The 13,449-nt window shown below is 31.5% G+C and overlaps 2 protein-coding genes and 1 long non-coding RNA gene across 7 annotated transcripts; 2 read left to right on the top strand and 1 right to left on the bottom strand.

Moving 5' to 3' along the window:
* Positions 1–322: 322 nt before the first annotated feature.
* On the bottom strand, positions 323–5,357 carry LOC145125709 (NOL1/NOP2/sun family protein / antitermination NusB domain-containing protein). 4 transcript variants are annotated; one of them, XM_079061133.1, is made up of 18 exons: positions 5,156–5,356; positions 4,932–4,994; positions 4,630–4,784; positions 4,441–4,554; positions 4,312–4,377; positions 4,132–4,215; positions 3,911–3,997; positions 3,476–3,567; positions 3,322–3,382; positions 3,171–3,230; positions 2,641–2,701; positions 2,449–2,556; positions 2,200–2,318; positions 1,966–2,037; positions 1,783–1,868; positions 1,113–1,209; positions 875–1,051; positions 323–779 (listed from the first exon to the last, which is right to left on the bottom strand). In XM_079061133.1, exons 1-17 carry the CDS (start codon positions 5,277–5,279, stop codon positions 917–919), a joined length of 1,584 nt encoding a protein of 527 aa, XP_078917259.1. In that variant the 5' UTR covers positions 5,280–5,356; the 3' UTR covers positions 323–779; positions 875–916. The 4 variants fall into 4 exon arrangements, with proteins under 4 accessions (XP_078917259.1, XP_078917260.1, XP_078917261.1 ...); XM_079061134.1 differs by having other exon boundaries at positions 875–1,048; positions 5,156–5,355; XM_079061135.1 differs by lacking the exon at positions 323–779 and having other exon boundaries at positions 914–1,048; positions 1,113–1,225; positions 5,156–5,357.
* Positions 5,358–7,198: 1,841 nt separating this feature from the next.
* LOC145123850 (ubiquitin-protein ligase) lies at positions 7,199–8,697 on the top strand. The gene is made up of 3 exons (XM_079059053.1): positions 7,199–7,394; positions 7,861–7,928; positions 8,008–8,697. The coding sequence occupies exons 1-3, from the start codon at positions 7,280–7,282 to the stop codon at positions 8,530–8,532; spliced, it is 708 nt and encodes a 235-aa protein (XP_078915179.1). The 5' UTR covers positions 7,199–7,279; the 3' UTR covers positions 8,533–8,697.
* A 3,420-nt stretch (positions 8,698–12,117) lies between these two features.
* LOC145125234 (uncharacterized) lies at positions 12,118–13,251 on the top strand. 2 transcript variants are annotated; one of them, XR_013715877.1, is made up of 3 exons: positions 12,118–12,684; positions 12,838–12,987; positions 13,075–13,251. It is a non-coding gene; the product is annotated as an uncharacterized LOC145125234 (long non-coding RNA). The 2 variants fall into 2 exon arrangements; XR_013715876.1 differs by having other exon boundaries at positions 12,118–12,987.
* The last annotated feature ends 198 nt before the right edge of the window (positions 13,252–13,449 follow it).

Raw genomic sequence — 13,449 nt, 5'->3', positions numbered from 1 at the left:
TCAACCAAACATGATAGATTTTTTGGTCAAAAGCATACATTGTTTCTGGTCAATAACACACAAATGAAACTTAAGAAATATCTTGGTTACAAACATTGCCAAACAAAACATCTCCATGATAATAGCAACAACGAAGACCATATCAAAGCATAAACCCAGACATCATTTTTCCATTCTTGGTGGACCCTCAACATTTCAAGTGGAAACAAAATTTCTTTGGGTGGATACTGAAAGTCCACCAAAGTATTTTGGTCCTACTTTCTACAAAACCTTGCCCACCCACCACCCATCCCTGTGGTTTACATCCACAAATAAAATAGGGTTAAAAAGAGAAGGAGATGTAGAAATTAAAAAATCTCACCCACCCCTTGAATAGGTTAGCGAGTTATATATAACAACAGATTAGATTACAAGCAATAATTAAGGAGGAGAAGGGTGGGTCGGAGAAAAAGAGATAAACAAGCTATTAATGTTTTGGAGCTGATGTGAGACTGTATATCTCTAGTGGCACAAACTGTGTTTTTCCAAACATGAAATAACGCCTAAAATGTGTTGCTTTTGATATGGTATAACCACATACATGGGTTCCATAAGTCATAAGTATACTAAGTAGTAGGTTGAGGATGTGCATGCTACATTGCTTTTATTATCTGCTGAGCCTCTTCATTTCACAACCATCATTCATGTTATCCCCGTAGCCATCTGCATGTCTCAGAACATCAACTCTAAATCTGCAAAGTCAAATATTCTGCATGGTTTCTGTGGTTAAAGATCATCTCCTGTCAAAAAAATAAATAAATAAAAGTTGCATGAACATGGTCAACTTTTTTTAAGAAAACACCAAATCAAAGCTTGCTTAATCCAATGAGCTTACTGGTGTTCTTTCCAATTTACAAAAGAGAAGAAGCATGGTAAATCAAGAACAACGAAGGAGGCGTGCTGCAAAGGCTCCATCAAGAGAATGGTTGACAGGGCTAGAGAAATAGTAACCCTCCTCACTCAAAAATTCAGCCGATATGTATCTCTCTGAAGACTCTATGCTGTATTCCTGCTACATCAACACACATACATTATAAAGGACCAAAAATGAAAAATGAAGGATAGTAGCCTACCTGATGCCTGAGAAGAAATGCAGCCACCCTCTGTTCATTCTCTTCAGGGTCAATTGAACAGGTGCTGTATACTAGCACTCCACCAGGTTTTACCAACCTGCACACTCATCAAGCTCAACACAGACAAATATTTTGAATTCCACAAACAATTAATTAATATCATTACAAAAACTATTATGACAATTACATGTTTAATCCCTCCCTAGTATAGCTGTTTCTCTTGCAGTTTTGGTCCCAAGAAGTTTTCTTTTGCAATTTTGGTCCTTGTTTTAATGGGGTCCTTTATAATGTTCTTGGTCCCTGTTCCATGTTCAAAGTCTATATTTTTGGGATCAAAATTGCATAACTCAGCTATACTTAAGGACCAAAAATAGTCATTTTACCTGGAACAGGGACCAAAAAAAGTTACAGAAACCTCAACTAAGCACCAAAATTGTAAGAGAAAACCATTTGGCAATAAAATCGAAAAAACCGGCTATACTCAGGGACCAAAAAAGTAATCTAATCTTAAAATCATCATCCAATTTTTTTGGTTGTAATTACTCGATAATTCAGGTGTTCCCTTTATATAAAATTTCTTCACAATGTATCCGTTTGAGCAACCCAAATTGAGTCGTTATCAGCAAAATATAGCAATGATATTTGTAATAAAATATGGGGTATGCCTCACATGGAAGCCGCATCAAGAAGTTCATCTTGCAAACTTTTAAGTTGTTCCATATCTTCAGACTTTCTATTCCACCGTAAGTCTGCTCTCTGCAATTTATATAATAATAATAATAATAATAATAATAATAATAATAATAATAATAATAATATGATGCAGGAAGAGAAATCAAAAGCATAAAAATACCTTGGAAAGAACACCAAGTCCAGAACAAGGGGCATCCAACAACACTTTATCATACTTCACATGATTATTCTCCTTAAACAAACAAACAAAAAAAATCAATAATTTGGATCTGAAACAGTTACTATTACAGGTAAAAGATAAAGTAGATTCCCCAAATTTGGTAGAAAGAGTAAAGCATGCCTGCTATTTTCCCAACTGGAAATTATAGAAAAACAAACACTGAAATTTGCTCACAGGAAATGTACGAAGATCAGCATGCACAGTAGTGATGACATCATCAAGTTGTTGCAATTTAGCTGTCTCTTTGAGGATCCTCAACCGCCCTTTATTTATGTCAATTGCAGTTACCATTCCTAGATCCCATCAAATAAAATAAAATAAAATAGATATGTTATATATATATATATATATATATATATATATATATATATATATATATATATATATATATATATATTGGTTTGGTTGTAGAAGGAAAAGTACCTTGGCCATTTAAATGGGCAGCCATGAAGAGTGTTTTCCCTCCCGGAGCAGCACAACAGTCGATTATGGTCTCTCCAGGTTGTGGATCAACAATGGAAATTACCAAACCTGCCCCTCAACCCAAGTGTATCATCATTAACCATGAATATATATAATGGGTTACTAGATGAAATCTTGAATGCAAAAAAAAACCTGCACTTTCATCTTGGACAGAACATAATCCTTCTTTTAGTAGTCCATCTTGTAAAACACTCTGTAAATATCATCAAATGCACCAGATTCAGATAACTAGGGTTTTTTTTTTTTTTGAGTTAATGGATTAAGCACTTAATCTGGACAAGTGTACATGGCTGTTTCTTTTCGACTTTACTATGGAGGAACTGACTTTATGGGTTAAAACCAAAAAACCTGGCTTAATGTATTCAGACACTAACCCTTAATGCTTTTCCTCTCACGTTAAAATTGATGACTATAGTATTGTGAAGTTTGTTTTTGGAACGTAAGGGTAAAATGGTCATTTAGTCTGTCGTTCAGACAGTGTTGATTCAGTCTAGAAAAGAAACAAACACATCACTTTATCCAGACATACATTATTACCCATGAACCTACTTTACCCATACAGGACTTAACGTGGAAAAAAAATAGAAACATGCCCTAATCTCAATTCTACACACAAGTCTTTCACAATTTTTTTTGTGCAGTGTTTAACAATTGAGATATACCTGCATCCCTGTGGTGATACGAACAAAATCATCCAGGTGAGGAGAGAGCTCATAGGGCACCTAAAGTTTTAACAAAAGTTGGTACCGAATTACTTTTTTTTTTTTTTAAATAATTTTTTTTTTTAACAAAATGGGAAAGACAGAAGTGCACCTTCAAAGTTTCAAGTCGTGACACAAGATCTGATCGTGTAAAACCTTTTCCTCTATTAGCCCTGCCATAATTAATTCGTAGGAGATGATGATAACATTTGTAACATTTATCTTTTATTAAAAAAAGAAAAAGAAAAAGAGAGAGGCATTAAAACCTTAAACTAAAACTGGGACTGCTGTTGTTCCACTTCATAAGCTTAATAGCTTCTTCACGTCCCATGTCTTTTGTCCAGCGCCTCACCATCCACTACACATGAGAATGAGATGACCACTTAAAACTTTTTAGCAGACAGACACTATTTTTACTTAATGCTTAAGCACTTCATCTACACAACTATACATGGCTTGTTTTTTACACTATTTTTCCCTTCCAACTCCTCTAGCGTTAAAAACGGATGAATACTGTGAATTTTTTTTTTTGGAAATGTAAGGGTAAAATGGTCATTTAGTTTCATTCAGACACAGACCTTATGTATACAGCCACTTTATCTGGAGTCCAGACAGACAACAGTCGCTTTAGCCATAGAGGAGTTAATGGATAAAAGAAAAAGTGTAATTTTAGTGACATTGACATGGAAATTAGAACTTACAACTGGATGAGAATAAATAGTAGCAAGAGCACGTGCTTGTGCTCGATCATCACCCTCTAGTTGAGGTGAAGGAAGAGAGTTACTTTCCTGCATACAGTGAAACCTAATTTAAACTCCAAATTCACATTGCACTGTAAACAATGATTATCAAATAACAAATCCTTGTTTATTAGTACTTTTGAATTTTTGAAAATTTGAGTGATATAAGAGAAGGATTAAACCTTAAGTGCAACAAGCTTCCTTAAAATCCCATTCACCATGTTACCAGCACCCGGTCTAAGGGCAATTTTTGCAAGCTGCACATTCTGCAATTTCACATATAATTTTGGCCAAATTCCAATAAATAACAACGTATATTCACTTTGTTTTTAAAAACCATTATATTTACTATTTAGTATTACCTCATCTACAACAGCATATGAAGGGACCTCTAGCTTTACAATCTCATAGAATCCAATCCGAAGAATCTATAGAAAGCAATTGGATTTAGTAAGTTCAACAGATCAAAAACATCCTTTTAAAAAATGTACCTGTAATAGCAGAGGCTCCATATGACTAAACGAGTTTGGATCATGGCACAAGGACAAAATTAAATAATCAAGATATTTTCTCCAACGAATTGTACCTCCAACAATGTCTGTTACCTATAATCGGCCATATCAAAAAGATAAGATTTAATGGAGGGAAAATCAAATTAAATTATTGGGTAAGAGAAGGACCAATCTGAGATCTCTATCATCCAAATCACGAGTGCAAAACCCAAGTGTTCTTTCAACATATCCCATCTCGTTATCACCTGAACCCTTCCCTTTCTCGTTTAAAAGATCAGCAAAAGCACCACCAAACTCTATCCGCATTAACCTCACTGCAGACACTGTATGATCATAATAGAATAATTTAGGAACCATCGAATCGAAGCAAACAAAACACTCGAGTGTTAGAAATTGGTATTTATGCTACCCAGGACCTATTTCAGATAAGAAATTGCCCCACGGTTTATCAACAAAGATTAAAGTCTTACCAGCTCTATGAGGTGAGATTTCCAGACTCACCTTCTTGGGTTTGCGCTCTTGTTGAAAAGAACCTATTCATAGACAGCAACAGGTGTGAGTAGACAGACAGATAGGTAAACGAATTACGTAGAAATCATTAAGCGTGGAATAAGTAGATACAATCTTCATGGTAAAGAAAGAAAATTGCAGCTTAATTTCAATCTTGATGGGCCTTTTTTAGAATCGACATTACCTTTTCTGTTAGTTGCGCTTCTTGAATTTGATTCTCCAAACTTCAATGGTTTGCTTGGAACATCTTTATGCTTCTTCTCTGTCAAGCAAAACACTTTGATTGCAGGCAAGTGAAGAATTGTCATCAAAATAGTTTCAGAGGAGAAAAATAGAGTGACAGAAAACGGATATGGGGATTTTGTTTGAGAAGAGAAGATGTGGGTTTTTTCTTTTGGAGTTAAATCTTAGACTAAAGTGCAAATTTGGTCCACGTAGTTATTAAAAAAGTGTGAATAAGATCCAAAATCTTTTCAGCTGGTCCAAAATCAGATTTCTTTTTGTGATTATAGTCAAAACATAAAAAGATAGTTTTATCATTTTAATTTCTTTTTTACATTATTTTTATATTTTTCTAATATGGATATTATATTTTACTATGTAACATATAACAAAAATGGGTTTTACATCCTCATGTGACCATATAATTAATTAATGTCTTGTTCTTGAATGTTTTCATAGATGTATTTTATACGACACTGATAATGGTTATAAACTTGTTATAAGTTATGTTTTTTCGATTCTGGTTCCAAAGCTCGAAATAATCGGTGGCCTGAAAATGAGATAAAATTTGTGTTTGGGAGAACCGATAACCGAACTGAAAACAACATTTCGGTTAACCGGTTCTGATTCCGACTCGATTTTTCGGTAAAAAAAGTTGATCCCTATCAAGGAGTGTATATAACAAAAGGTAAGACAAAAAAGTCTACTATATATTTGAGGCTTAAAACATATTTATGATTTATCATCGTTTCTTCGTTTATATAATATAAAATGCATATTTTTTAATATTTCATCAATCCGTTATTATCCACCAACTACTTATTTATATATTGTGGTATTTGTTCTATTATTCAATGATTATATTTATTGTCTTTGAAAATAAGATAACACAAGTATAAATACAATGATATCGTGGCCATGGACAATGCATACAAAAGATACACCATGAGTTGACACTAATAATATACATGCACTGTTAGTGTAGGTATATGATTAGTATTAGTCCATATTATTAATAGTATGTGTATATTATTAGTGTTAGCCCATGTTGTATCTTTTGTATTGATGAGTATAGACTTAGTATCATTATAATTATATTTGTATGTACATATATTATTAGTGTTCGACTATGTTGTATCTTTTTGTAAGCATCGACGCATGGTCTCAATAAGTCAATATTATCATATTTATACTTGCATTATCTCACTTTAGTGTTAGCTCATGTTGTGTCTAATTTATTAAATACGTAAATTAAAATTATAGCATTTTATTTTTTTATATCTTTAACTACATAATTGATAAAATAACACCTATATAAATTATGATGTGTTCTTAAAAATAAAAGATTATAGGAAGGCCTTTTACAAAATATTTTCAAATAGACGAAGATAAATGTTTAATTAGTAAAAAATATTTCAAAAACAGTTTATACATTTGAGAAGATTTTAAAAATATTTTTTTATAGATTTGACATAGGCAATAAGCTTTGGACCTATTTAACCATGGTGTATGCTCTTTATGTAGATGGAAAAATATAATTTGTAAATGAGAACGGGGTTAATGCCATGAAATAGTCACCGTTAACTATTAACTCTTTAAGCTATTCATCTTTTAATTGTATTTAATAAACCAATAAACTTTTCTTTAATGTTTTATTACACCATTAAGTAGATTTCATCCTGATAAAATGGTATTTTAACACCTTATATTATGTCCACTGTGAAATCTAATATAACAAAAATTGATTCAATGTTCATTTGGTCGGTTCAGTTTAGTACCATCGATTGAGATTCAACAATAACATCGTCCATGGAACGTGATATAAAGTTGACATCAACTCTAGTATTGTAATGAAACAAACAAAGAAAAATGTTTCTTAATTAAAAATAAGTAATTTAAAAAAGCAATTGAGAGTTATTGATAGTTATTTTGTGATATTGACCCATAAAAACGACAAAAAAAAAAAATTATTTTAAGGGCTAAAGTGGAATTATTTAGTAAGAAACAGACCCCATAGACTATCAAGCAAAGAGTCGAGACTGCTAAAGCCTAAAACCCTTGTTGTCTTGTTGGGGGCGTTGGTTGAATGGGTTCTGATTCAAGGGCCATTGAGATTGAAGTCCCTGTGTTCATCGACACCAGCTTAGGCACCCGCATTGCCATATCTGTCTCTCCTCATCTTACAGCCGCGGAATTTAAGAGTAACACGAATCTCTCCCTCCTCAACCCTTTTATGCTTAGATTCAAATTGGTTGAATGGGTTCTGATGCAAGTGCCATTGAAATTGAAGTCCCTGTTTCGTTTCATTCCTAACTAATTTACTGATTTCATTTATTTTTCTCGTGCTCCATCGACTATTTTACCTATTGTAATACATGTAATGAACTAAAAGAAAGAATCAGGGTTTTGGATACGCGAAATTAACCTCGTTATCAAACGATTGCTCTATGTTGAAAGGGGTCAGATAGACAGATATTGTTTAGGGGCGTTTGGATGTGCATTTAACCGATTACTTTGAATGATTCTGATTTTAGGATTAAAAAAAACAAGATTGGAAGAAGCTGATGATCATTAAAATAAAAATACCAGATTTAACTGGTTATCCCTACCTTTAAGCTATTGATTATCCGATCTTCTAGTTGTTCATGGTGATCTTGATTTATGTAGGAAAATTTGAGAGCATACATTCAGATTGCTACCCTGGAATAGGAAATATTAAAGTCAATGGATTGATGGTATAGCTAACTAATTAAGCTCTTCTGTTACCTCTTGTTATATGCTTATTATTAAAAATTTCATCTTGTTACTAACCAGATCAAGAAGAAGTCTTACTTTTATCACTTGCCGGAATCAATGCCCATAAAGCATGCTTTCCAAGGTTCCAAAGGAACATGGTTTTTATACACAGAAGCATACCCTTTAAACAAGAAAATCCCATCAACCCCACAATCACAAGTAGTTGTTCATAACGGTTTATCAAGAATAAAGAAAAGGGAAAATGAACATAAACAAGGATCGGATGCTTATTCATTTGAATCGGTATCAGTTTCAGTTTCGGGTATTATCAAGAAGTACTTTTCTGTTTACGATGAAGTGACTTCAGTCAACCCAAGACCACAAGTGCCAAAGTATGCACCAGAGACTCCTCCAACAGTGACAAGTGTTAGAAGCTTAAAGGATCTGAGGAAATGTAGTGGTGTTGGAAATGGAGTGATTCTAGCTGCAAATAATCTTGGGGCATCAAGCAACAAAAAACGAGTGATTTCTCTTTGCAAAGATAAATGTGATAAGTCATCTTCTCATGTAAGACATCCTGTTTTTGAGATTGGTGAAGAATGATTATTTGTGAAGACAATTTTTTTACTAGTTTAACTATTGTTGGGGATAGTTTGCATTGTTGTAATTTTTCCGGTATCTTCAACCAACGACTTATTATATAGTTTTTCTTGATTTGTCACGTTATATTTTCACCATCTTTATCGAATAAAATATTATTAACTTAAATCCATGGTTGCAGAAATCGGTGATTAATCGCTTGGCGTTCTCCAACCGTCGATGATTAGGGTATTAATCGGAAATTTAGGATTAATCGGGTTTGACGGGATTAATCGGTCGACAAAAGTAAAAAAAGTCAAAAAAATAAAAAAAGAATTAAAAAAATCATTTTTTTTACTCCAAAATTTCAAATATTATATCAAAATGTCCATATTTTCGTATTTTCAAATTACAAATTTTCTTATTTTTTAATTTTGAAGTATTTGTTTTTCTTAAGATATATTAATATTTTATTAATTTTAATATTTTATTAATAATCTATGGTCCCCGATTAATCTCCGCAAAGACCGATTAATCCCCTAACACCAGTCGACCGTTGAGCTACCGTCCAACGATTTTTACAACCTTGCTTAAATCCTCTCCAATCATCAACGGTTTTTAAAATTAATCAATTTATTTTTAAAATTAATCAACGATTTTTAAAAAGTTTATTTTTTATAAAATTAATCAATTTATTTTATCTTTATTAAATATTTTATAAATCACCTTTATCTAAGTTGTTATTTTTAAGCATATGTAATATTTATAAAATTAAAACGTACTTTACAATAACACTAAATAAAAACAATATATTACCATAACATCTAATTTATTAATTTTAAACATATGTGATATTTATAATGTTAATAGTTATAATAATAATAATAATAAAATATCATATGATCGAATTTAATATCCAATAGTGGAGATTAAAAAATAATTAATCAAAAAAATAATAAATTAATAAAGCTTAAAGAAAAATAAGGAAGTAATTTAACATTATTAAAAAAAGAGAGGTGATGAGTAAAACATAAAACTCTAAAAAATACATTTAATACAATATAAGTAGTTGGTATTGTTGATATAAAACACAATTCACTACAATTTGTTGCTCTAAAAAAACTTTTATTGAAGATGCTTTTATATTTAGGTTTATATAGTAGGGCTTTTGATATGAAAGTCTTCAAGTTTGTCAATTTTTGTTGGTTTATTTATTTGATGATTTCTTTTTCATTAATACCTAAAGTTTGTCAAGTTTTATTTTATTTTTTGTTTTTGTTATCTGTAGTAACACATGTTTAGGTTAACATGATATCAAATTTGAAAAAAAAAATAAAAATAAAAATAACTTTTAAGTTTATAAATCTTTTATGTTTTTACCATAAATATGTTTTTGTTTCATATTATATCTATTCATGTAGAAAATAAAAACGTATTCACTCATAAAAAAATTTAAGTAAATCTCGTATAACTATATTTTTTAGAAGTATAAATATATATTTTATGTTTTTAAGAGTGCGCGTGTGTTTGTATATATATATATATATATATATATATATATATATATATATATATATATATATATATATATATATATATATATATATATTACAAGTATAACTACATTTTCATATATACACTCTTTTGATTGATATACTTCTAGATACGTAAAATTATATATATATATATATATATATATATATATTAATATTTTTAAAATTTTTCTTTATATTTCTAAAAAACATAAAATGCGTATTTATATTTCTAAAAATGTATTTATACGATGTTTGGTTAAATTTTTTTTTGTCATATACAAATTAGTGTTATACCCGTCCGGTGGACGGATTTATAAGATTTAATTTGATTTTAGGGCTTAAGGTTTTTAACATAAAGATGAAAGATATGAACAATAAAGAAGATGAGGACATATTCATCATTATACATGGACTTAGAAGAACAATTTTAATTTAAGACAATTCAAGAAGATGAACGTTAACATTAAAGAACATGTGTTGATTCAAAAACACTATGAAACTTATTAAAAGTTAAAACAAATACAAAAGTTATTGGCAAAACGTGTAATTCGCCTATATTCTAATATAATTACAAAGAATGATAATCATTTAGATACTTATAAAAAATACTTAGAGCATACGGTGTGGGTACAAGATTTGTTCGTTGTGGCTGAGGTGGACGCCCACAACGGCGTTGCATCTTGTTGTACACCACCCCGACATCTAGTTGCTTCTTGTCATGAGGCTTCTTGTTGCCGTTACAACCTAAAGCAACGAGTAAAAATGCGAGCATTGCCCTCTTTTTAGCCGTTGTCAACAGTCAAAACAAAAAATAAATAAATAAATAAAACATATTTATTCTCAAAAAGTTGGTGTTACATCTTGTTGTCCATTTCCCCACTTGGTGTTATAATACCATTTGCTTATGTGGCATGTGAGATGTCACAACTTGATGTTGCATCTTGTTACCCACACCCAATGGTCTTATTTTTGAAGGCAACTAAATATATGTTATATTTGAGATTCCTCAAATACTTGAATAGAGTAGTTTGTATAGTTTAGCATCTTTATAGTCGGTCCGTATTTATTGCATTATTAAGAGTCAGATATTAACTTCTTCCCCACGCTTTCTCTATACTTCAAGAAAGTTTATATACACAAAAGAGCAACAAATTAAAACCCAAATGATGATTATTGTATTTAAGTACAAAGATTAAATCACAAATTAAATTTGTTATTTACTATCAAAAGTCACAAATGAGAACTAGAAATTGCGAAAAAAATGAAAATTGAAAAGTATTGGCAAATCACTATTTTTGACCTGTAAAAAGGAAATCAACAGTGTAATCATGTGGCTCCAAACTAATCTTCTCAAAAAAAAGAGAAAAAGATGTCATTTCAAAAACTAATGTGGCTCCTAGTTTCCCTCACTTAACTTAAAGATAAACCTTGTTTTCATGTAATAAGGGAATCAAAATGGTAATCTAATCAAGAGCATAATCATAATTGGGAAGTTGGTTGCTCAAACCACAGTTGTTGAATCATATTGGATGTAATTTTCATCAACTTCACAGAAAAATTCATTCCCACATAGATTGCCCAACCATGAACTCCAAGATCTACCCTCCGTATCATATCCATTCACATTTGATTCATCACTATCTGTCATCAATAAAAAAGTTAAAAAAAAAAAAACTAAAGTTTGAAATTAAATTTTCATATCTAGGTTTATGTCTAATTTCAAATTTAGTATTGATCATAAATGGAATAGGCATGACATTTTGTCAAACAGTTGATATGCATAATATTTTACCAGTTATTGATTCAAAGTGAGACAGGTTTCTCAAAAAAATAATATTATTAATGATAATATGTATGGTTAATCCCTATATAATTAAATTACTGACCTTGAGAGAAAATGATTATAAGTCTCATTTAAGTGTTCCGCATATCAGATCAGATTACGAGTATATATGTAATATGTACCACTGGAACATACGAATATATTCCGATTCCATACTGCTCTCTCGCTTTCTCTTGAAAAGCCAGTCATCTCTTTTCATTGCCACAAAAAAATCTCCTAATGTCGGTAGGAATCGATTCTCCTTCTTATTTCTCAATCGTTGTGTACTTGTGTTAAGTTTGCTATTTGCTAAATTCAGTATGCTTATTACGTTTAAATCTGTTCTCTATGATCGGAATTTGATGGCGTAGTGTTGATTGATCGATTGTTTCCTTCTTCTTCCATTCCTGAACATCGATTTGATAGTTTGATTTGTAAGCATATAGGCGACACTAGTTGTTACCTGTGATTTTACTCTTTGTTTTAGTTGATTTAGGCATATTTCGTTTACGTTATTGTTTATCCATTAATGAAAGGACAACAATTAATGAAGCTTGTGTTTGTTTTTATGTAAAGTTCTTATCTGCCACATTTGGAAGTAACGTGTTCTGCATTTCTATGTTTGCTTAAGAAATTTGCTGGAAGGAAGTATCAATCTAATCTAATCGTTATATTATAGTATATATGAAGCAGATCCTCGTGAAACCTAGAAAAAGATGTAGAATTTGGGTGCCTACATACTTGAAAATATAAATTGAAGGAATTGAATTAGGATGGGTGGTGTTATCTATTTGAAGCTGCTTCTATTTTGTATATCAGGTTTTTATGATTATCATTCATGTACATATCATGGTTTTGTAATCATACTTATGATGATCTAAATCCAGCTCCTATATAATGGATAAACTGCCTGCATAATGATCTCCATTTATTTGTGTTGGTAATTTTTGTGTTATTAAATTAACAAAACAGGAAGAAAAGGGTTTGGGGATTGGGATGTGAATGATCCTACTTCAGCAGAGGGTTTCACTGTGATTTTCAATAAAGCCAGGTGGCAAACCGGAGTCACCACCAACCACTTCCGATCCTCATGCTACTGCCACCGTTAAGCAGCCTCAATCTGTAAGTGTTCGTGTCATCTTTTTCACTGATTATTGTTTTAATATCTTATCAGCTAACCAACTTATTCAAAATTGAACTGGATTGCAGAGGAAGTGGTTTTTCTGCATAAAAGCACCTCATGCGGAACCCTGACACCGGCCGCCGCCTGCAACTACCAGCTTCCGCCGTCGCTGCTGAGTTTGTTTTGGTTGGAACAGCCAACTTTTTAAATTTGCCTTATGTATATACCAACCAACCAACGGAATTCATTGTTTATTGCTTCTACTCTTTTGGTACGATAATTCTAATGAATCTCGATCGAAAATTAGGGCAAAATTTAAAATTACCAACGTTTTATTATATTATATATGTTCACCAAAATCAAATCAAATCAACCCTAGCTTGTAGTTAATTCGTCTTCTTCATGGTAGACCTGTAATGATCTGCTTGTTGTTTCACTTCCGAACACTTTTCATTCTTCCC

This window comes from Lactuca virosa, chromosome 7 (assembly GCF_052849685.1).
Source record: "Lactuca virosa cultivar CGN04683 chromosome 7, Lactuca_virosa_CGN04683_v6, whole genome shotgun sequence".
NCBI lineage: Eukaryota > Viridiplantae > Streptophyta > Magnoliopsida > Asterales > Asteraceae > Lactuca > Lactuca virosa.
Note: the sequence above shows the minus strand (reverse complement) of the source record. Positions and strands in the feature narration are given on the sequence as shown.